The sequence below is a fragment of the Neoarius graeffei genome, chromosome 14 (genome assembly GCF_027579695.1).
Source record: "Neoarius graeffei isolate fNeoGra1 chromosome 14, fNeoGra1.pri, whole genome shotgun sequence".
In the NCBI taxonomy this organism is placed as follows: domain Eukaryota; kingdom Metazoa; phylum Chordata; class Actinopteri; order Siluriformes; family Ariidae; genus Neoarius; species Neoarius graeffei.
In genome coordinates this window covers 36,376,328-36,401,467 of record NC_083582.1, presented here as the reverse complement: position 1 = coordinate 36,401,467, position 25,140 = coordinate 36,376,328, and the positions used below count along the sequence as shown (strand labels likewise).

Below are 25,140 nucleotides of genomic sequence, written 5' to 3'. Positions count from 1 at the left end.
CGCGCCTGAGAAACCCCCGCCTTGCCTTCTTACCCCACGCATCCACTCTTCACTCCCACTCCCTCACTCAAACCAGTTCTCCTATTGCTTCAGCTGGTCTCATCCGGCCTGCCCTGGGGCTTGCTGACGCTAGCAGACCCCCTCCTTCTTTTTCTCTCTCTCTTTCCCACCACTGCATGAATAATCCAGGCGAGGGTAGGAGCCGCTGTTGCAGCATTCAAGCGATCAGAGCACATTCACACACCCCCTCTTGAACACACATGTGAGGCAAGGCTGAGTGCTGTGCGTGTGATAACGAGACTGCGGTGGCATTCCGGATCTCCATCTCTTCGTCTGACACTCACTCACCGGATTTCTCAGTTCCTCCATCCCAGCCTTTTTGCCGATACCTCGTTGGCATGTTTTGCTTCTGCCTGCAGGGCTCTCTGTTGAAGCTCCAGGCTCTGGAGGAGGATGCCAGCTCGCCACCAGATTCTTCTCCTGATGAAAGCCCAACCGGCACGGGCATCAGGGATGAGATACAACCCCCTTCACGCAGTAGCCTGAGGGATGAGAACAGCCCTCAAGGTAATATACCTTCACCATGCTAATCTGGCACACCATCTCAGTCATGCAGCTGTGCTTCTGCTAGTATCATGATGCAGGTGGAAGATGTGACGTTGTATATTTCTACATGTCACGCTTCCTGGAGGTAGTGGATGCTGTGCCATGATACGGATAAATGCCTGGCTTTGCACTCACACTTTCATCTCCCATTGATTCATTTGTGAGAGATTGATTGGAGGAGAAAGAAGGATTGAGAATAGGATTTGTGTGGCATGGATGTGGCTGCCACCTGCTTTTTCACGCAGGTGTCTATTAATAATGCGGTGAGTTGGAGGGATATGCAGCGTGTCCGCATCTCCTCACAGCATGGCTTGCTTTCGCTCTCTTTCATGAACACGCCTTTAAGCTGAAACATACAATACATTTCAGCATTCTGCCTGCACCATCTTCATCTTCTATACATGTATTTCTGCACATCTCTCCCTTCACTTCCTGTTGTCTTGCTTAACCAACCATTCTTGATTAGGGTTTTTATTTTATTTTATTTTATTTTTTAAATTCATTTTCTCTGGTCTTGTCCTGTCTCATCTATTTATAGATCATAAAACAGGGCCAGGGATTGCCCAGAGGTTTTGCTTATTTTTTTGCCATCAGCTGGAAACGTTTGATGACTCACAGGTGTTTATTCATGCACGCCCATTAGTGAATACATATGCATGCACGGACGCATCCATAATTTACTCTTAAATCTATGGTGTGGTTTATTCTTGCAGCGCCTGTCCAAGTGTTTTTTTTTTTAATTTCTAGATTAGTATATGAATGCATGGTGCTTAAATTATTACTGATATGAAAGATCGTGACTGATGGGTAAGTCATGACTTAATGGGTTAAGCTCTGGGTTACTGCTGGATGGTCAGGATTCAAGCCCCAGTGCCACCAAAGTGACACTGTTGGCCCTTGGGCAAAGCACTCAAACCTCTCTGCTCTACATAGAAGTGTGTGAAAAAAGATGATTGATTGTAATTGAAAGCATAAAGTGAGTAATGTTTCTGTGATCGCGTTTGTAAATGCCTCTTACGAACCTGTAACCTGCTGAGAAAACAACAGTCTCTTTACAAAAGCATTACCAGTAAGAGAAAAAAAAAGTGCATACAGGATTTAAAGTGACTTTCCTCCAAGACACATTACAGTAAAAAGCATTTCCAGAATTTCTATAAACCAGCGTGAAATGAAGCCAAATCTTATCCACCCACTAAAGGCCATTTTCTCCAGCCCAGTGTAGATAAAAATAACCTGATATGGGAGGTAATCCGCCAATCTGGCAACACTAGGTAATTACAACTGTGCATGTGTTGCTGGTACAGAAAATACCAGGATAAGCATGATCATCTTTCCCCTGTATTTTAAATTATGTATTATTTCTTATCTTGAGGAGGACAAATCCATTTTTATTTTCTATTTTTGTAGTGGGGGCGGCACGGTGGTGTAGTGGTTAGCGCTGTCGCCTCACAGCAAGAAGGTCCTGGGTTCGAGCCCCGGGGCCGGCGAGGGCCTTTCTGTGTGGAGTTTGCATGTTCTCCCCGTGTCCGCGTGGGTTTCCTCCGGGTGCTCCGGTTTCCCCCACAGTCCAAAGACATGCAGGTTAGGTTAACTGGTGACTCTAAATTGACCGTAGGTGTGAATGTGAGTGTGAATGGTTGTCTGTGTCTATGTGTCAGCCCTGTGATGACCTGGCGACTTGTCCAGGGTGTACCCCGCCTTTCGCCCGTAGTCAGCTGGGATAGGCTCCAGCTTGCCTGCGACCCTGTAGAAGGATAAAGCGGCTGGAGATAATGAGATGAGATGAGATTTTTGTAGTGGCGTTGTCACACATCAAGGCGTAGAACATTCTAGATTTCACTTCACCCCAGAGTTGGACTAAATGATTGGGGTTAATTTGGGTTTAACATCTGCTTTTGTATTTGAAGCAAATATGCGTCTGGTATTTTGCTAAAATTCATCCACATCACAAAGGCAGTCCCAGAGAATAACATGAGGTAATTTTGTATTTTTGGACTTGTGATGATACTCACCAGCCTTTCTCACACTCACACACACACACACACACACACACACACACACTTCTGGATTTGTGAATGGTGACTGTGACAGTTGCAAAGACTTGATACAGTATGGTGCCTTGAAATCTAGTGACATGAGGAACTATTTAGGCCATTATACAAAGTTTACTGAATATATTCATACAAATTGCTCTCACATTCATCATATTCCATCCCATATACAATACTTTTACCTCACACATCTATATGAAAAGAATCACAATCATTCTTTCTATACATTCGGACATTTGTATCTTGGAGCGAAAGATAAGTGCAAGTCTATTTTTCAATTAATACAACTAATAAACTAGATGAGGGCGGCACGGTGGTGTAGTGGTTAGCGCTGTCACCTCACAGCAAGAAGGTCCTGGGTTCGAGCCCCGGGGCCGGCGAGGGCCTTTCTGTGCGGGGTTTGCATGTTCTCCCCGTGTCCGCGTGGGTTTCCTCCGGGTGCTCCGGTTTCCCCCACAGTCCAAAGACATGCAGGTTAGGTTAACTGGTGGCTCTAAATTGACCGTAGGTGTGAATGTGAGTGTGAATGGTTGTCTGTGTCTATGTGTCAGCCCTGTGATGACCTGGCGACTTGTCCAGGGTGTACCCCGCCTCTCACCCGTAGTCAACTGGGATAGGCTCCAGCTTGCCTGCGACCCTGTAGAACAGGATAAAGCGGCTAGAGATAATGAGATGAGATGAGATGAGATGAGATGAGATGAGATGAGAATAAACTAGAAAAGCACTTGATAGAGTACAATACCTCCACCAAGCCACAGATTTGGATTTGCATCAAAATCTAATCAATTGTTCCTTGGCTCATGGCTCACCTTTCCTCAGAATTTCATCAAAATGCATTCACTAATTTTGGGTTATGTTAGTAAACAAACAAACAAACAAACAAACAAACAAACAATCCTGGATCCACATACATATCCAGATTTGCATCAAAATCTAATTAGTTGTTCCTTGGCCCATGGCCCACCTTTCCTCCAAATTTCATTAAAATCTGTTCACTACTTTTTGAGTTACATTGGGAACAAACAAACAAATAGACAAACAGAGGCGAAAACATAACTACCTCCAACAAATTGGCAGAGGTAATTATGAATCTCATCTCATCTCATTATCTCTAGCTGCTTTATCCTGTTCTACAGGGTCGCAGGCAAGCTGGAGCCTATCCCAGCTGGCTACGGGCGAAAGGCGGGGTACACCCTGGACAAGTCGCCAGGTCATCACAGGGCTGACACATAGACACAGACAACCATTCACACTCTCATTCACACCTACGGTCAATTTAGAGTCACCAGTTAACCTAACCTGCATGTCTTTGGACTGTGGGGGAAACCGGAGCACCCAGAGGAAACCCACACTGACACGGGGAGAACATGAAAAATCCACACAGAAAGGCCCTTGCCGGCCGCTGGGTTCAAACCCAGAACTTTCTTGCTGTGAGGCGACCATGCTAACCACTACACCACCGTGCAGGGGTGGCACGGTGGTGTAGTGGTTAGCACTGTCACCTCACAGCAAGAAGGTCCTGGGTTTGAGCCCAGTGGCCGATGAGGGCCTTTCTGTGCGGAGTTTGCATGTTCTCCCCGTGTCTGCGTGGGTTTCCTCTGGGTGCTCTGGTTTCCTCCAAAGACATGCAGGTTAGGCTAATTGGAGGCTCTAAATTGACCGTAGGTATGAATGTGAGTGTGAATGGTTGTTTGTCTCTATGTGTCAGGCCTGCAATGATCTGGCGACTTGTCCAGGGTGCACCCTGCCTCTTGCCCATAGTCAGCTGGGATAGGCTCCACCTTGCCTGCCACTGTGCACAGGATAAGCAACTACAGATAATGGATGTTTGTTAAAAGTCCCAAAATGTTTTTTTAACTTGCCAAGGCCTTTGTTAGTGCTCATGATTGATTACAGCTGGTAGTTTCATGTGCCAAAGTGGAAAGGGTTTATTTGTTAATGGGGAAAGTCCAAGGAGCTCAATGCAGATCTGAGAAAGAGGATCATAGGTTTACTCAGGAATGCCTCTTGGAGCCATTTCGAAACAACTGCAGATTCAGAGATTATCAGTTCAAACAACTGTATGTAAGTATAAGTTGTTTGGAGGTATAGCCACTTTGTCAAGCCATTTTGCTGGAAGGAGTCCCAAACTGTCTCTCAGCTGAGAGGAAATTGGTTCAGATGTTCAGGAACAATCCAAGAAGGCACAAGTAATGAACGCCATGGGCAAGTGTGATGATGAAGGTACAGAGCTTATCTGGGATTAAACATTCTACAGTACTGCTGAATTCTCAAATCTGATTGTTCAGAAAACGGTGACTATCTATAACAGTAGCTCAACCAATAGTGCAAGTTGCACACATCATAGTTTTTTTTTTTTTAAATGCACTTGTTGTGAGAAGTTATCATCTCTATAGTAACAGCTCATTCTCATGTATTTGTACGGCGACTATTCTGCATCAGGGGTGTCTAATTCACATTCTGTCTGGGCCACATCAGTGTTTTTGTGAGCCCTTGATTGGTCATAATGTAAGGCTATTCATTAGTTAAACATATCATCTATTCTATCGATTAACATCAATAACCAGCTCTGAAAACAAACTTGGACAAATCTAGGAAAAAGGACGACCAAACTATTACCTATAACATTTATTAAACTGATTAATTACACACACACACACACACACACACACACACACACACACACACACTATATGTATGTGTGTGTGTGTGTGTGTGTGTGTGTGTGTGTGTGTGTGTGTGTGTGTAATTACATCTGTTTTCCAGATAACAATAGATAAAATTAATATTAAGCTGTGAGAAGACTTATCTGTATGAAGAAAATACATGCCCATAATCTCTCTTCTCTTTGCACTCCCTCAACTTTTCCATTTTGAACATATTCATAATTCTCTAAATCTGGTGATATATTTTGAGATTTGGAGTCAGTTATTGAATCACCCTAAAGGCCAACATCCAAAGCATTTCTGAATCTTATTTGAATCCATCAAACTCAGCGGATAGGCATTGATTTTCGCCAGCATTTCAGCTGTGAGATGTGATTCAAGCCCACACAGGCTGTACAGTGTCGTGAATGTAGACAGTCACTGTGCCATGGGCATGGTGTGAAATTTAGATACAGTCAAGTGTGAAAATATTGAACGATAGGTACTGTGGGCAGCATTAATGTTCATGCAAACAAGGTCTACATAATCAACTAAATGGATTAAAAACATGTTATTACTTCAAGAAAAATCATAATAGTTAATATCGTCCAGTTTTCTGTGAGTTTTAACATTTATGAAAGGAGTCTCAAGTGTCAGTGCTCAGTCTAAGAACGGGAGCAAATGGAGTAGTATTTTTCTCCAGTTAGATTAGTGAAAATTTAGGGAACTCTCCTGTATCTTATATAGCTGTCATAATGTAATCAAAAAGTATAATTGCTGTAGTATGAGAGGAATAAACCACTTTAGGATGGGATGTTATTGAAAAATGATTTTGCTTGGAAATTGCAGGAAGCATCAAAAAGGGAGCAAACACAAATGAAAAACAGGCTTGAGGGTCAAAACCATAAACTTGAACTACAGCTAAGGGAGTACACATCAAATAGAAACCCAAAGAACGAAAGCAATGCACATTAATACAAGCTTCACGAAGACACAAAACCATGAGGTATATAGACAAACAAATTAGGAACTTAACAGGTAAGAGGTGGATAACATGTATGATATAACAAGGGCTGAAGACAGGACCATCCATCTATCCATTATCTGTAGCCGCTTATCCTGTTCTACAGGGTTACAGGCAAGCTGGAGCCTATCCCAGCTGACTATGGGCGAAAGGCGGGGTACACCCTGGACAAGTCGCCAGGTCATCACAGGGCTGACACATGGACACAGACAACCATTCACACTCACATTCACGCCTACGGTCAATTTAGAGTCACCAGTTAACCTAACCTGCATGTCTTTGGACTGTGGGGGAAACCGGAGCACCTGGAGGAAACCCACACAGACACAGGGAGAACACGCAAACTCCGCACAGAAAGGCCCTCGCTGGCCACTGGGCTCGAACCCAGAACCTTCTTGCCATGAGACGACAGTGCTAACCACTACACCACCATGCCACCCCTGAAGACAGGACCAGGATGAGAAAATAAAGAATATATCAAGAACAATAAAAGCCCAAGCTTTGCAGATGGTGCAGACAAAGCACCATGCTCAGAAAGATTCATGACACATTAATATGATATTCAGAAAGAGAAATTCTTAATTCAGACTTTAAAAATGTTCTCACTTCTACAGTAATACCTTAATCTTAAAGGGATCCTCCAGCAGATTTATTCTCAAAATTATTTTAAGTGAAATTAGTCTCAGATTTCAAAAATCAAACTTTCATTTTCGGAGACCAAATAGTGTTCGAGAAAAATAAATTTTCTTTAAAATGCCAGATGGGCTTCCTGCGATAGTGACGTATGCGATGACGGCAGGTAATGGTCGCTTGGAGCAACTCAGCTGTTTAGATTCTCTGTTTACATCGTAGTTTTGCTAGTTTTACAAGTATTTTACCAAATGTATTAGTTTTTAAATAAGTATGCCTCACTGTGTAGCGTATAAGTGCTACAATGATGCTAAAAATCAAGCACAAGCTGGAGCCAGACTGCATTTCTGCAGATAAAATGTAAAGTGTGCTTGATCAGCTGTAGCAGAGTGTCACTGACAGAAACTGGCTCAGACATGAGACCTCGCGCTGCAAAATCTTTTTTCACACGATCTACAGAAAATGTGTGTGTGGCAAAGTGTGTGTGTGTAGTGTGTGTGAGAGAGAGTGTGTGTGTGTATGGCTGCATGTACTAATATCTCTGTTTAAAATGCCTCAACTTGCAGCACCACATGACACTTTACGGTCTAAAATATTTTTTACATGATCTACATGGTGCTGGGTAGATTAACAGAGAGAGAGAGAGAGAGAGAGAGAGAGAGAGAGAGAGGCATGATTTAAAACAGAGGCTTTAGAGCATGCAGCCCCCCCCCCCACACACACACACACACTCTCTCTGTAGATCATGTGAAAAAAGATTTTGCAGCACGAGGTCTCATGTCTAATCCAGTTTCTGTCAGTAACACTCTGCTACAGCTGATCAAGCACACTTTACATTTTCTCAGTTTAGTTCCATCCCTCCATCCATTATCTGTAGCTGCTTATCCTGTGCAGGGTCACAGGCAAGCTGGAGCCTATCCCAGCTGACTACGGGTGAAAGGCGGGGTACACCCTGGACAAGTCGCCAGGTCATCACAGGGCTGATACAGATAGACACAGACAACCATTCACACTCACATTCACACCTACGGTCAATTTAGAGTCACTAGTTAACCTAACCTGCATGTCTTTGGACTGTGGGGGAAACTGGAGCACCCGGAGGAAACCCATGTGGACACCGGGAGAACATGCAAACTCCACACAGAAAGGCCTCCATTGGCCACTGGGCTCGAACCCAGAACCTTCTTGCTGTGTGGTGACAGTGCTAACCACTACACCACCATGCCACCAGTCTAGTTCCAGCTTGTGCTTTCTTTTTCGCATGATTGTGGCATGTGAGGCATACTTATTTAAAAACTAATACATTTGGTAAAATACTTGTAAAAGTAGCAAAACTATGATATAAACGGAGAATATAAACGGCTGAGTTGCTCCAAGCGACCACTACCTGACGTCATCACATATGTCACTATCGCAGGAAGCCCATCTGGCATTTTAAAGAAAATTAATTTTTCTCGAACACTATTTGGTCTCTGAAAATGAAAGTTTGATTTTTGAAATCTGCGACTAATTTTACTTAAAATAAGGTTGAGAATAAATCTGCTGGAGAATCCCTTTAATAAATAACCATATATGTATTTTAAATTTATGCAAATGTATGTATTATAAATGTATAAATATAAATTCCTAAAAATGTCTGAAGGGTCTACATACTTTTGCAAGTGTGATTGAAAAAGCTCACGCATTTATTGCTTTAATGTCTCATGTTTTGTTTGAAAAATATTTTTATACAAAATTATGCATTATTATTTTGCTCATTTCCAGCATAAACTGCTTTTTTATGTCCTGCATTCACTACCTCTGATATTTATAAAAGCGCTTACTAGTTTCATCTCTCACACAAGAGAACTCATTTGCTATTTATATGTGAGAAGTCAAAGCAGTGAATGTGAGAGCATTTTGTTTGTGTGTGTGACACAAAGGCTTAAATGGCACATCATATACTGTAGAGCTTTAGGAGCCACTTCTTTCTGTGTGTGTGTCTGTAGATCGTAATCAATCTGAAGGCGACTACAGCAGTGAACTCCAGCAGAACCCTGGTCCCAGTCGGCTCATCTCTTACATTACAGATGGGAACAGCCCTTTACCCTCACCACGCTGTGCCAGCCTCAGCCTCAGCCAGCGCTTCAACACCGACCCTGAGAGCGCACCATCACCTCCCTGCACACAGCATCTCATCCTGTATGATTCTCTCTCTCTCTCTCGCATGCACATGCTTCATACCGGCATTTCATCTAGTATGATCACATGCACTCACAACATCCCATAAACTTTCTGACCAACTAAACAAGTCAAATTTGTTTATATGAAATTGGAAATTGAAATTCTGTTTGAGTTTGTGTGTGTCACAAGCTTATTTATTGTTCAAACCCATCAAAAGCATCCACACCGTCAACCCCCAAAAAACTCTAAAATCTGGAATCATCTCAAGCATGCACACACACACACACACACACACACACACACACACACACACACACACACACACACACACACACACAAACTGTTTGATTCTACAATGTAGAACAACACCATCTGTTTATGCCTCATCAGATGAAGTATTGAATCTGCACCTCTCTCTGTCTCTCTCTCAGGCCTCGTGGGATGGTCAGACCGGAGACGTCTGATGATGCTAAAGATGCACCATCTATTCCATTACTCACTAAACACATCCAGATGCTCAAGAGAAGGATACGCAAGTTTGAAGAACGCTTCGAACAAGAGATGAACTACAAGGTATGAGATTGCCAGATTGTTTATAATTCCAAACAGTTACCAAATTACATTAATAGTTAATACTGATGTTTTTGGTGGTTTATTTGATCCCATTCAAGCAGTATTCTTCTGTGTGCCAATAGAGAGGCAAAGGCATTCTTCTTCTCATCTCATCTCATTATCTGTAGTCGCTTTATCCTGTTCTACATGGTCGCAGGCAAGCTGGAGCCTATCCCAGCTGACTACGGGCGAAAGGCGAGGTACACCCTGGACAAGTCGCCAGGTCATCACAGGGCTGACTATTATTATTATTATTATTATTATGTTTTCATCACACAGCTATTTCTCGCTGGGGGTCTTAAAAAGTTTTAGCGCTGAGGGCAGGTTACGTCTCGTATCCTTAGGCCTCGAGCACTTTCCTGAGAAGGCATGCAGTTCCTAACAGAGCTGCCTTCTGTAGGAGCTTGATTCTTGTAACGTTTATTGACTTGAGGTGTACAGCAAGGTTGGATGTGACCGTGCCAAGCGCACCAATCACCACAGGGATCACTTTTGCTTTGATATTCCAGAGTCGTGTTACTTCTCTCCGCAAGTCCTAGTATTTCTCGACTTTCTCTTTCTCTTTCTTGGCGATGCCTGCATCTACTGGGACGGCAATATCGATTATCTTACAGTCTTTGTTCTTTTTGTCAACCAGCACCACATTGGGTCTCCTAGCTTGGATAGGCACAGATGTCTGTATGTTAAAGTCCCAGAGTAATTTTACTTCATCGTTCTCCTCTACCCCTCTAGGCTTGTGCTCATACCATTTCTCAGATACCTCAAAGCCATGGGACCGGGTGATATCCCAATGGATGATTCTGGCTACGTTGTCATGCCGATGTTTGTATTCGGTCTGAGACAGCTTGCTGCATTCGCTGATTAGATGCTCTATCATCTCATCTTTTTCCCCGCACATTCTGCAGAGTGGGGACAGGTTTTGTTTTTCTATCTTTGCTTTTATCACATTGGTTCTTAATGCTTGATCTTGCGCAGCTGTGATTATCCCCTCAGTCTCCTTCTTGAGGTCTCCTTTCCTAAGCCAGGTCCAGGAGGCATCATCCATTATTTCCTCCGTTTGGCGCAGAAACTATCCATGCAAGGGCTTGCTCTTCCAACTTTTCATTCGTTCTGAGCTCTTGTTCTCTTTTAGTTGTTTCAGAGTCTGAGCCTTCTCTTTGATGGGGAGTCCTTCGTTTACAACTGCAACCAACAGCAGCCGCGTACTGGATTGAACATAGTTTGCGAGACCTGTTTCTTCAAACCGGACACAGTCCTCAACACTTTTGAGTCCGCACCCCCCTTTCTCTCTAGGAAGGTACAAGCGATCCACATCTGTACGAGGACGCAACATCCCATACATTGTCATCTGCTTTTGAGCCTTCCTATCCATGCTTTCTAGTTCTGCTTTCGTCCAGTTTGCAACACCGGCTCTATATCGCAAAACCGACACAGCCCACGTGTTGATTGCCATGATCACATTCTTCCCATTCAGTTTGGACTTGAGAACTTTCTTTACTCTGTGTCCGTACTCACTTTTCAGCCTGGCTTTCATTTCTGAATGGATTATCTCACTGTACTCAAGAATTCCCAAGTACTTGTAGCCATCTTCTTCGACTGTCTTCATTCTACGCCCATCCGGTAAGTCAACTCCCTCATATTTCACCACTTTCCCTCTCTTCATGACAATCACGCCGCACTTCTTCAACCCAAACTCCATGCAAATGTCATCGCTGAAAATTCGTATAGTACCGGTATTTATCAGGGAGTCTATCTCACGTTCGTCCTTTCCATACAATTTCAGGTTGTCCATGTATAGGAGATGGTTTATGGTCTCTCTCTGCTTTCCAATTTGATATTTGCCTTTGGCTTCTCGTAGTATTACCGACAGTGGTATGAGGCATATGACAAACAGCAGGGGAGATAGACTGTCACCCTGAAACATACCACGTTGGATGTTAATATCTCCAAGCCTTTGCCCATTTGACATTAGGGTCATCTGCCAGTTGGCCATGCTCGCATGTACTAGTCGCTGAATGTTAGGAGCTACTCCTATCATTTGCAACGTCTCTCGAATCCACGAATGCGGTACCATGTCGTAGGCTTTCTTATAATCTATCCATGCCATTGCTAGGTTTGTTTTTCTCCTCTTGCAGTTCCGCATTATCATTTTATCTATGAGAAGATGGTCCTTTGTACCTCGTGAGCCCTTACGGCATCCCTTCTGTTCTTCAGGGAGGAGATCTTCTGCCTCGAGATGGTCATAGATTTTCTCAGAAAGCATACCACTTAGCAACTTCCACATGAGAGGGAGACACGTTATTGGTCGATAATTCTCGACAGCGTTACCGAGTAGGGGATCCTTCACTGGACAAGTCGCCAGGTCATCACAGGGCTGACACTATTATTATTATTATTATTATTTGCATTGTCGCTCAGCTTCTCTACCTGGAGATGAAATAAAGATGCCAGCTGTTCACAACCAGTGAACTAAGGTGACACTATTAACATTCAAGCACCTTTCTGAGTATTCTAGCTGTTCCAAGTAGAGCTGTTTTCTGGAAGCGTTCTACCCTGATGTTTACCCATATTTTTTTTATTCAATTTTCACTCTGTTGACGGACTGTACATAGTGCACCCACAATAACTAGTATTACATCCACCTTCTTCAAATACCACAGTCTTTTTATCTTTCTTGCTAAGTCTTCATATCTTTCCCATTTTTCCTTTTCTTTTGTCGCAAACTCTTGTCTCCAGGGCAGGCAACATTTATAATCAAGCACTGCTTGTCAGTTTTGTCCCCTACAACAACATCTGGCTTTCTATTTTCTATTTCATGGTCACACTGGATCATGAAATCCCATAGGATCTTAACATGATCGTTTTCTGTAATACCTTCTGCTTTCTGCTGGTACCAATTCTCTGTTCTCTCAAGTTTATACTTCCCACATAACTCCCAATGTATCATCCTTGCTACATTATCATGTTGCTGTTTGTACTCGTTCTGTGCTAGTTTTGTGCACTCGCTAGTAATGTGCCACACAGTCTCTCCCTTTCTCCACACACCCTACACTTATTACTTTCTGCTTTGTGGTAGATTCTGTGCTTCACATAGTTTGCTCTTAATGCTTGTTCCTGTGCAGCGGAGATTAAGGCCTCTGTTTTCGGTTTGAAGTCACTTTTGTGCATCCACAACCACCTCTTCTCAACGTCAGTTTCTGCTTCAGTATCTCTAAAATATTGTCCATACATCCTCTTTTCCTTCCACCTATTTTCAACTTCTACGTTTTTCTCTCTTGTACTGCGTTTTGTCTTTACACTCTTCGATGTCTACTATTCCTGACCTTCTCACTTGTAATAGCAATGGTTCAGTAGCATTCTTTATGTACCATGCTAGATTGTTCTCTTCAAATCTTACAGCACTTTCACAACCTATTGTTGCTGTTGTATTATCTGCCAAATACTCCAAATATAGCTGTTTCAGCACTTGGCTGTACATCCAACTCAAATACTTCATTTCACTTTTTGAATATGATGACCAGGAGCCCTTTGACTTCAAACATGACCAGAACATGTGGGTCAGATCTTCTTTTGCAATGCGATGTTGATTACATATTTCATCTAAGAATATATCTGAGACGGTATTGCTTTGCCATTGTAAGTTCAATGAAAAAATGATGAAGAAAATATATTAGGCTAACCTGGTAATGTAGGAAATCATTCCCTTCACTCACTTGTAAAGGTCTATGCCAAGTTTTGTCCAATATTTCTATACCCAGTTCTTCTACCCAGCCTGCTCTTATCCTGTCTAATGGCACATTTTTAAGAAACATTAACATGCATACATGTACACGCACAGATCCTAGGGCAGCACGGTGGTGCAGTGGTCGTCTCACAGCAAGAAGGTTCCGGGTTTGAACCTCATGGCTGACGGGGGCCTTTCTGTGTGGAGTTTGCATGTTCTCCCCGTGTCTGCGCGGATTTCCTCTGGGTGCTCCAGTTTGTACATTAGGTAAAATACCCAGGGGTTGCACAAGCTGGTGCATACTTAGTGCTGGTCCCAAGCCCAGATACATTGGGGAGGGTTGCGTCAGGAAGGGCATCTGGTGTAAAAACCTATGTGGGAGCAGCTGAAAGAAGAAGACATATGCACCATCACCTCCCTGCACACAGTTTCTCCTCCTGTATGATTTCATGCACGTGCACACACATTTGTAGAGGACACTCATTGGCGTAATGCATTACCCAGCCCCTTACCTTAACCATCACAACTTAACCCTCATCTAATTCTAAGTAAGTCTTAACCCTTAAACAGCCCTTTGAAGAAGTGAAGACCAGCCAAAATGTCCTAAGTCTACTGGTTAAAAACATGTTCTGGTCCTTAATATGTAACAAGTACAAGCACACTTGCACACACATGTACAGACCCTGAGAGTACACTGTCGCCCACTATACTTGGGATGTGGCCCTTAAGTGCCTTTTATTTGTCCTTTGTAAGAAAAAATAATGTGCAAGAGAACAGGTCATGAACTAGCATGGCAGCAGATTGCTAGAGGGCCAGTACAATTGAAAGACGTTTGTTTTCTCTATATGCATGCATCTGACTGTGACCCATTTCTGTGCATACTGTGGATCACTTTTTCATGCTTGTTTTTTAAAGTGAGATTATTTTTCCCCTTATATTTTCCAAAACTGAAATCTGTGCACACTTAGCTTTTACTGATTAGCATCGTTTGTGCATGCAAATTCTGTTTTGAAGAAGGTGAGAAAGCATGGGTGTGACCTGCAGTAGGATGTGTAACATATGGTACAAATCTACAGCATCTTTGGTCCCAAAGGTGTGTTTCAGACTGTTAAGAGCAGGGAAACGTTGCAGCACTGAGACAGAAAAGCTGGACACATTCATGGATAAGGATGCATTGCAATCGATACAAAGCTCATAAAAACAGTGGTTTTTTTTTTAAATCATAAAATTATGGCTAAAACATAGTAACTCTATAGCATAGTATTTTAATCACGGTCAATCTGATAAAAAAATGAAATGGGACAACAGAAAATTAAACCTCCAGTGATCATTTGTCATGATTTAACATTTCCCAAGCAGGTATATACGGTAACACAGAATAACCAATGTATAATGGTTTAATTTGTTTTTTCCAGATTTAATTGAAAATTTACAGTGTTTTGTCAGTAACGTAACTCAAACCAGGGTGGCACAGTGGTGTAGTGGTTAGCACTGTCGCCTCACAGCAAGAAGGTTCTGGGTTCGAGCCCAGTGGCCAACAGGGGCCTTTCTATGTGGAGTTTGCATGTTCTCCCTGTGTCTGTGTGGGTTTCTTCTGGGTGCTCCGGTTTCCCCCACAGTCCAAAGACATGCAGGTTAGGCTAATTGGTGGCTCTAAATTGTTCGTGAGTGTGAATGGTTGTTTGTCTCTATGTGTCAGCCCTGTGATGATTTGGCGACTTGTTCAGGGTGTACCCCGCCTCTCGCCCATAGTCAGCTGGGATAGGCTCCAGCTTGCCTGTGACCCTGCACAGGATAAAACGGCTAGAGATAATGAGATGAGATGAGATGAGAAACTGGTAGATTTCTAACATGACTGGAGCAGTGATCTGGGACTTAATATTTCAAAACAATAACTTGACATGGGGCGGCAGGGTGGTGTAGTGGTTAGCGCTGTCGCCTCACAGCAAGAAGGTCCAGGTTTGAGCCCCGTGGCCGGCGAGGGCTTTTCTGTGTGGAGTTTGCATGTTGTCCGCGTGGGTTTCCTCCGGGTGCTCCGGTTTCCCCCACAGTCCAAAGACATGCAGGTTAGGTTAACTGGTGACTCTAAATTGACCATAGGTGTGAATGGTTGTCTGTGTCTATGTGTCAGCCCTGTGATGACCTGGCGACTTGTCCAGGGTGTACCCCGCCTTTCGCCTGTAGTCAGCTGGGATAGGCTCCAGCTTGCCTGCGACCCTGTAGAACAGGATAAAGCGGCTAGAGATAATGAGATGAGATAACTTGACATAGTTTTTCTGTATTTTTTTCCCCATGCAGCTCCACAATGTGTTGGATCTTTGGATTTCACAATTGTGCAATTACAAAAAAGGGATTTGTGTCAAATTCTTTGTGTTGCCAGAGAGGGTGTGACCTTGATGCGTAATATGGACTAACTTTCTAAAAATAGAGTTTAAAACAGCCAAGGTAACATCTGAACTTTTTGTTCAGATACTGAGTGCAAATGGCTTTGCCAGACCTTGACAGCCCTGAATGATAAACAGTGATGTACCATTAGCATAATGGGTAATATTGTGATGCTTAGTACACACATACACAAAGTGTTGGAAAGGACGTATTATCCCTTTATAATGGTCAGCCATTTACACATGTAATTCTTCTCTTTCTGCTCCCCTCTGGTGGTAAACAGACTTACTGCACCTTTGTGAAATTCAATGAATTAGCTGCATTTAGAAGAACAGAGACCTCTCTTTCATTACATATAAGCACATGGGGAAGCTATGGCCTAATGGTTAGAGAAGCAGCTTTGGGACCAAAAGGTTGCTGGTTTGATTCCCTGGACCAGTAGGACTAGCTGAAGTGCCCTTGAGCAAGGCACCTAACCCCAACTGCTCTGGCAAGAGTGGTGGTGTACCTTGTGTCTGACTAGCCAAAGAAAAAAGCTGGTGATGTGATCATCAGTTTGTGTGGTCTCATTCTCATTATCTCTAGCCGCTTTATCCTTCTACAGGGTCGCAGGCAAGCTGGAGCCTATCCCAGCTGACTACGGGCGAAAGGCGGGGTACACCCTGGACAAGTCGCCAGGTCATCACAGGGCTGACACATAGACACAGACAACCATTCACACTCACACCTACGGTCAATTTAGAGTCACCAGTTAACCTAACCTGCATGTCTTTGGACTGTGGGGGAAACCGGAGCACCCGGAGGAAACCCACGCGGACACGGGGAGAACATGCAAACTCCGCACAGAAAGGCCCTCGCCGGCCTCGGGGCTCGAACCCAGGACCTTCTTGCTGTGAGGCGACAGCGCTAACCACTACACCACCGTGCCGCCCCAGTTTGTGTGGTGCCTGACTGAAATGAAAAAAAATTATACACACATTGCTCATATTACTCTATTAGAAATGAACAGGACAGCCTTAAATAAGGAATGTAACATCATGGTGCATGTAAGGGAATACCAGATTGTGGGGTTTGATTGATTTTTATTTATTTATTTTTTTAGCCCTCCCATAATGACAAGTCTGCTAATCCTGAGATATTCAAGCTCATGAGTGAACTGGCCAAGTCTCGTAAGCAGCTCAAAGGTGGGTAGTCTTTACAGTCTTTATGTTGAAGCTCTTTTTATCATAGAACTATACTTAGAACAATATTTTCTACCATTTAACAGTTTCTCATGCCAACAAAAACCGTAATAAAAATTATTTAATCATCATCATCTGGTTTCAGAAATCAAATTTATTGTTCAAAGATGGTCAGGTCATTTTATCTCGAGAGTAAAACTCAGAGCTAAAAAAATCATGAATGAATGAATCCCCTCTATAAATTGCCACCTTATCATGGTGGAGGGGTTTGAGTGTCCAAGCGATCTTAGGAGCTATGTTGTCAGGGGCAATTTGCCCCTTGTAGGATTTCCCAAGACAAATTGGTCCTAGGTGAGGGGCCAGTATGAGTATGATTCCAAAGACAAATTAAATACCATTTACAGTATGGGCAAATTTACAAAGGATAGTGTTCCTGACCTCAACTGGGGACATAGGTAGTGGAAGGAATATTTCAAAGATCTCCTGAATCCCACTGAGAGGCCTTCCACAGAAGAAGCAGAGTCTGCGGACTTGGAGGTCACAAGACTTAAATTCTTTGGTGTTAGGGCCTGGGGATGGATGAGATTCACCCTGAGTTCCTTAATCTGTAGATGTTGGTGGGCTGTCTTGGTTGACACACCTTTTCAACATTGCATGGAAGTCAGTCTCCCTGAGAAGGTTTATGTCAGGTTACTGGAGAGGAGAGTCCATCTGTTAGTCAAACCTCAGATTCGAGAAGAACAATGAAGTTTTTGCTCTGATCATAGAACACTGGACCATCTTTCCCATGCACCCTCCAGTACCCTTGTGAGGGTAGTTTGTTCAACCAGTCTACATGTGTTTTGTAGATTTTGAAAAGGCATATGACTGTGTCCCTCAGGGTGTCCTGTAGGAGATGCTTCAGGAGTAAGAAGTACCAGTCTACTGCTACAGGCCATTTGGTTCCTGTATACCTGTGAGCCGTCGGCATGGCAGTGAGGTGGTTAGCACTGTTGCCTCACAGCAAGAAGGTTCTGGGATCAAACCTCACCGCCAATGGGGGACTTTCTGTGTGGCGTTTACATGTTCTCCCAATGTTTCCCCCACCATCTAAAGACATGCGGTTTGGTTAACTGGCTACTCTAAATTGTCCATAGGTATGAATGGTTGAGAGGAGAAAACCTCAATAATAATCTAGAAGAAGACAATGGGAAAACACTACTGTAATTCTTCCCTAAAACTGATGACTGGAGTCATCAGAGTGACCATATCACTGTAGTAATATGCCAAATAGATAGATACCTGTGAGCCAGAGCTTGGTTCACATTGCCAGCGGGTGTTGGACACCACCAGGGCTGCTATTTGTCACCAATTCTGTTCATAACTTTTATGGACAGAATTTCTAGGCACAGTCAGTGGGTGGAGGGTCTCTGGTTTGGTGGGCTTAGGCTTGCATCTTTGCTTGTTGAAGATGATGTGGTCCTGTTGGCCCACAGTTCATTGAGCTGTAACCTCCAGCTTGCACTGGGGTAGTTTGCAACTGAGTGTGAAGTGGCAGGGATGATAATTAGCACCACCAAGTCTGAGGCCATGGTTATTAGCCAGAAAAGGGTAGATTGCCTGCTCTGATTTGTATTACAAGCATTTAGCAGAGCTTCATACAACAAGTGGGTGCATGATACAGTGCTCCTGGAGTAGAGAGGGTTCAGGGCCTTGCTTAAGGGCCTAACAGTGGCAGCTTGTCAGTGCTGGAGCTTGAACCTATGCCCTTCACATCAGTAACTCAGAGCCTTAACCACTGAACCACCACACCCAAGTGGAGGACTTCAAGTATATCAGGGTCTTGTTCATGAGCGGGGGAAGAATGGAGCGGAAGATTGACAGGCGGATCAGTGTAGCATTTGTAGTGATGCGGACGCTGTACCGGTCTGTCATGGTGAAGAGAGAGCTGAGCCAAAAAGTGAAGCTGTCGATTTACTGGTTCATACTCTCACCTGTGGCCACATGCTGTGGGTAGTGACTGAAAAAACAAGATTGTGGATACAAATGGCAGAAATGAGCTTCCTCTGCAGGGAATCTGGGCTCACCTTTAGAGATGGGGTGAGGAGCTCGATCATTCGGTAGGGGCTCAGAGACTAGTCATTGCTCCTCTGCAAAGAAAGGAGGCAACTGAGGTGGTACAGACATCTGTTAAGGATGCCTCTGGGACACCTCCCAGGTGAGGTGCTTCCAACATGTACAACCAGAAGGAGACCCTGGGGAGAGATATCTCTTGGCTGGATTGGGAATGCCTCAGGAAGAGCAGGAGGAGGTGGCTGGGGAGAAGGAAGTCTGGGCAGGTCTGCTTAGACTGCTGCCCCATAACCTGGCTCCAGATAAGTGGTGGATAATGGATGGATGGATGGATGGATGGATGGATGGATAAACAAACAAACAAACAAACAGCTGATTTTTGTGCATCTATAATTGAAAAGTATGACCTTGGAATTATCAATTTGTTGAACTTTAAAACATATTGTAGCTCTTAAACTTGCTGTGCATGCAGGACAACTCTAGATTATCTCAGAACATTCTGCAAGAAAAAGTGGGTGAAATTTCAGTAAACAAGCATAAAAAGCCTCCTAGTTGTCTACAAAACCATTTACAAGCCGTGATATTTGCAAAAAAGAGTGCTACTAACATCCTTTTTTAAATTTTTGACGTCACAAGATACATTGCTGAATCAATGGTGGAACTATTTTGTCACGGCAGCCATCCTTGGCCAATCCCTGCACGGGAATTTTGATGAAGGATATAATAATATTTATGCCCCACTTAGGGGCACTAAATAGTGAGCAGAACATAAGCATTAATAATCTAACCCAGGGGTTCTCAACCTTTTTCAAGCTGGGCCCCCCCCCCCAAAGCTGGTTCATTGCAGTTGGGGCCCCCCTCCTCCCGGCGCCACCCCCCCACCAGCCCCACCCCCACTACACCACCTTGCATAGATAGATAGATAGATAGATAGATAGATAGATAGATAGATAGATAGATAGACTATTATTTTTAGGCCCACACTATTATTATTATTATTATTATTATTATTATCAGTAGCGGTAGGTAGGCCTATCATCATTACTAGGCTATTGTTATAACTGGAAGTAACATCAGACTTCTAATGTGAGCTTGCAGGCATTATTATTATTACTATTATTATTATTATGAGTAGTGGTAGGGCTATTATCATTACTAGGCTATAGCTATATAATTATGAGGTTACATGTTTTGCTGTTATTATTATTATTATTATTATTATTATCAGTAGGCCTATTATCATTACTAGGCTATTGCTATAACTGGGAATTGGCACTAGACCTCTGATATGAATTTATGCTTTATTATTGTTATTATTACTAGGCCTAATAATAGGCATATCATCTGCATGTTTTACAGAAGCTTGCAGGTAGGCCGATGTTAATGTGATACCTGAGCCTGCTTTGCCTTGCAAAGATCCTCAATTCTTGGTGCAGTGTCTGATAAACATAGCCTCAAATCATCCTTGATTTGTGCACGATTGCGGTATTTCGTTTTGAATGCAGTCATTTTTGAGAATCCTGCCTCACACAAATATGTGGACGCGAAAGGGAGTTGAATCTTCAAGGCGGCGTCAAAGAGTTGAGGGTATTCCTGCATCAATGCTGCCCAGAATGACGAAAGAGGGCAGGAGGTAAAAAGTTCCTTCAGCCTACTGTCACTCTTCAGCTCAATAAGCTGTTCCTGCATATCAATTGACAGCTCGTTTGCTGTGCACACAAATGGATCTCGAACCCACGCAAAAGAGCGATAATCCTCTTTAAAGTACATCGCAAATTCTTTTCTCATTGCAGACAGGTGCTCAGACGCTGATTGAAATAGAGAGGAGAAATCGTGTGACGTGCCTGCATCAGTGATAAAGTCTGCAAGGCTGGGGAACATGTCGCAGTTCCCTCGACTGATGCGGCCATGCCAGAGGTCAAGTTTGTGTGTGAAGGCGTCCACTCTGTCTGCAAGGAGCAAAATATGAGTTTCGTGGCCTTGCAGAGACAGGTTGAGGCCATTCAAACGGTCAAATATATCGACCAAATAGGACAAAGACGCAAGCCACATAGTGTCATCCAGATGCTTCGCCAGATCTGATTTGATTTCTGTCAAAAAAAACACTTCACCTCCTCTTGCAGCTCATACAACCACTGCAACACCCGCCCCCTGGAGAGCCAGCGAACTTCAGTGTGCAGAAGCAGCTGTTCATGCCCTGACCCCATCTCCTGGCAGAGGACCCCAAACAAGCGAGAGTTTAGCGGCCGTGATTTGATTAGATTTGTCATTTTCATGGATTGGTTCAGCACGGAGTCAAAGAGAACCGGCATTTTTTTTAGCACCTATATGCTTCGCGATGGACAATACAGTGTGTCCATTTCACAAGTGGAGCTACTTGCTGAACACGAGCAACTAGGCCATGCTCGCGGCCCGTCATTGCCCGTGCACCATCCGTGCATAGGCCAACGCATCGGTCCCAAGCCAAACCATTTTCACGGATAAAAATATCAAGGACATTGAAGATGGCTTCTCCTGTAGTGTGCGACTGAAGAGGCCGGCAAAACAGGACATCCTCCTCAATCGCCTTGTCACGCAGATACCTGACATAGGCGAAGAGCTGTGCCTGCCCAGCAATATCAGTGGATTCGTCCAGCTGCAGTGCGTAGTAAGGACTCTGTTTTATGAACTCTATAAGTTGCTCTCTGATGTCATTAGACATGTCTGAAATCCTCCTAGCGACTGTGTCGTTGGACAGTGGTACTGCACCGAGTTTGGCTGCTGCACTATCTCCTATCATTATTCTGCACGTCTTGTGCGGCCGGCAAAATGAGAGTCTCGGCAATTGTATGCGGTTTACCCAGTTTAGCTATTCTTTTGGCCACTACATACGATGCCTCCAAACACTGTTTAGACACAGTGCTGTGCACCGAAATGGCTGCCTGTTGCTGATGGAGGCCATCAAGCTTTCTTTTAAAATATTCTGCCGGTTTATCTTTAATAGCAGCATGTTTTGTTTCGAGGTGCCTTTTAAGTTTGCAGGGCTTCATGCTGTCGTTTGCTAGCACCTCGGCACACACGACACACTGAGGTCTCAGATCAGCCGTGACTGTAAATCCAAACTGCAGGTATGCTTCATCGTACCTTCGAAGCTTTTTTGCAGCTGGTGGTGCGTCGGTTGCCTTGTTGGTCCTCACTAGAAATCTCAAGTCAAGTCAAATTTATTGTCAAAAATATGCTATACATGCTTGACATACAGCACAGATGAGATTACAGTCCTTTCTGACCCACGGTGCAAAGAGGCAATGCAATAAATAAAAAATAGAATAATTGAATAAACAATACAAACAGTATAAACACTCTAGATAAGAACTGGACATAGACTAAACACTCATAAATAAAAAAAATAGAATAATTGAAATAAACGGGCGGCACGGTGGCGTAGTGGTTAGCGCTGTCGCCTCACAGCAAGAAGGTCCTGGGTTCGAGCCCTGTGGCCGGCGAGGGCCTTTCTGTGTGGAGTTTGCATGTTCTCCCCATGTCTGTATGGGTTTCCTCCGGGTGCTCCGGTTTCCCCCACAGTCCAAAGACATGCAGGTTAGGTTAACTGGTGACTCTAAATTGAGCGTAGGTGTGAATGTGAGTGTGAATGGTTGTCTGTGTCTATGTGTCAGCCCTGTGATGACCTGGCGACTTGTCCAGGGTGTACCCCGCCTCTCGCCCGTAGTCAGCTGGGATAGGCTCCAGCTTGCCTGCGACCCTGTAGAACAGGATAAAGCGGCTACAGATAATGAGATGAGATTGAAATAAACAACACAAACAGTATAAACACTCGATAAGAACTAGACATAGACTAAACACTCATATGTATACACACACACATAAATTGAAGCAAATAAACAGTCAAGGGCAATTGAGGTATAGCAGGTAAACATGAGATAAGCAGAATAAACAATAAACTAATAGCTGTTTAGGTGAGGTAGTGCAGAATAGTGCAAATGAGTGAGGTAAAGTGAGATGTGCAGTCCCTGAGTTCAGTGTGTTAATGAACGTTGAGAGTATGTATGTATGTATGTACCGTGTATGTGTGTGTGTTGGGGGGGCTGTGAGGGTGACATGTCAGATGCTGAAGGGGGGGCGGGGGTGTGTGGGCAGAATCTGTAGCAGGGGGCAGAGGGGGGAGGAGGGGCAGAACAGGGAGGGAGTTGAGCCTCCTGACCGCCTGGTGAAAGAAAGATCACCAGAAATAAAATCTCTCCAGAAAGAAAGAAAAATCTCTCCATTTTTGTTAATTATAATTTGGATGTGCGGCTATGTTAAGAGACAAGTATCGGGGACTAATCAGACGGGACTTATGCACGTTCTTTAATGCAAGTGTTTAACAATTTTGCAGGCAATACCAATTTTATTTGAAGACTTAAGATTGTGGGCGGCACGGTGGTGTAGTGGTTAGCGCTGTCGCCTCACAGCAAGAAGGTCCGGGTTCGAGACCTGTGGCCGGCGAGGGCCTTTCTGTGTGGAGTTTGCATGTTCTCCCCGTGTCCGCATGGGTTTCCTCCGGGTGCTCCGGTTTCCCCCACAGTCCAAAGACATGCAGGTTAGGTTAACTGGTGACTCTAAATTGAGCGTAGGTGTGAGTGTGAATGGTTGTCTGTGTCTATGTGTCAGCCCTGTGATGACCTGGCGACTTGTCCAGGGTGTACCCTGCCTTTCGCCCGTAGTCAGCTGGGATAGGCTCCAGCTTGCCTGCGACCCTGTAGAACAGGATAAAGCGGCTAGAGATAATGAGATGAGACTTAAGATTGTAGTCCTGAGTGAGTGAGTGCGTGAGTGAGTGTGTGATTGTCTTAGTCGCGTGTGTCGTATGTGTCACAACACGGTGAAAAAGGCAGAGGCTTACCCTATTAGCTAAGTGCACGCTTAGCATTTAAAAAATAGCTAGGGCTGAGATTGGGATAGTCTTTAAAAAGACTTTTTGTGGTATTAGTCTTTAAAAAGACTGTTTGGGTTTGAAGTAAAGGCCTAAAGTAGATCGATATCAACACTGATAACAGATAGACTAGCGAGAGCTGGCACAAGCGAACTTGGCAAGAGACTAGACTAGAGTGAATGAAGCTCAACGCGTGCGCAGACGCTTATATAGTAGGCTAGCCTAGCAGTTATGTGACATCGCGTTACAGGCTCAAAATACTACCCCCTGTATTGGTAAATTTGAAATGAAACTGTGTGGTTGATTTGTTTGTGTGTTATAGTAGTCCAACCACTTGCATTTTCGACATGGGAATTTGCGTGATTTTTTAAAATGATTTTCCCCCCCTCATCCTAGCCTACTTGTGCCCCCCTCAGGAGAGTGTCCGTGCGCCCCCCCAGGGGGGTGGGCCCCACTGGTTGAGAACCACCGATCTAACCCAAGTGAAACGATTTTATAGCTGTTAACCTAACTGGGCCTTTTTAAATACTCCTAACTCTGTATAATAAATGTAATCTTTCTGAAAGAAGAATCTCTTGACTTTTTTTTATCACTTTGTTATCTGTTTTCATCTGTTTTTCAGATCTGAAGCTGAGGCAGTCAGTAGAGGAATCACGAGGCCAAGAGAATGACCAGCCTACAGGCATGCGTAGATACTCAAATGGCCAGCATGAGGCGCCGGAGCAGCAGCAACAGCAGCAGCACAAGCCCTCTCTAGAGGAGACAGTGGACTTGCTGCTGAAGCGACTGAGGGAGAAACGCCAGGCCCTTGGCCTCCCAGACAACATGAAGGTAAAGCCATCTGTGGCTACATTCTGTTTACACTAAAGGCAAGTTCACAGAGCAGAAGAGCTTAAGATGATTAACCTTTATTTTACATTCATTATTTAAAAATAAATATCCTAGCAATCACAAATGTCACATTATAGCAACATACCAAAAATTGTTTATAATTTTATACAGATGTTATCATCTACATATTAATGTTCACAGTGTTAATAAGAATGAAGACTTTGTTTGGGGATTTATAAACAGTAATTATATGTGTGCAAGCACAGGTTAACATTTTACACACTCTGTAGTATCTGTAATATATAAATATTTCATGTGAAATAAAGA

At 43.8% G+C, this 25,140-nt stretch overlaps 1 protein-coding gene and 1 pseudogene across 1 annotated transcript in view; one reads left to right on the top strand and one right to left on the bottom strand.

The window, feature by feature from the left end:
- The first annotated feature begins 398 nt into the window (after positions 1-398).
- fam13c (family with sequence similarity 13 member C) overlaps positions 399-25,140 on the top strand; it is a 41,012-nt gene continuing 16,270 nt past the window's right edge. The window contains exons 1-5 of the mRNA XM_060938906.1: positions 399-567; positions 8,945-9,137; positions 9,551-9,692; positions 16,943-17,024; positions 24,605-24,813. Of these exons, the coding sequence (XP_060794889.1) occupies positions 399-567; positions 8,945-9,137; positions 9,551-9,692; positions 16,943-17,024; positions 24,605-24,813 (795 nt within the window). The remainder of the gene's footprint in view (positions 568-8,944; positions 9,138-9,550; positions 9,693-16,942; positions 17,025-24,604; positions 24,814-25,140) is intronic.
- LOC132898631 (zinc finger BED domain-containing protein 5-like) lies at positions 21,167-21,774 on the bottom strand (annotated as a pseudogene).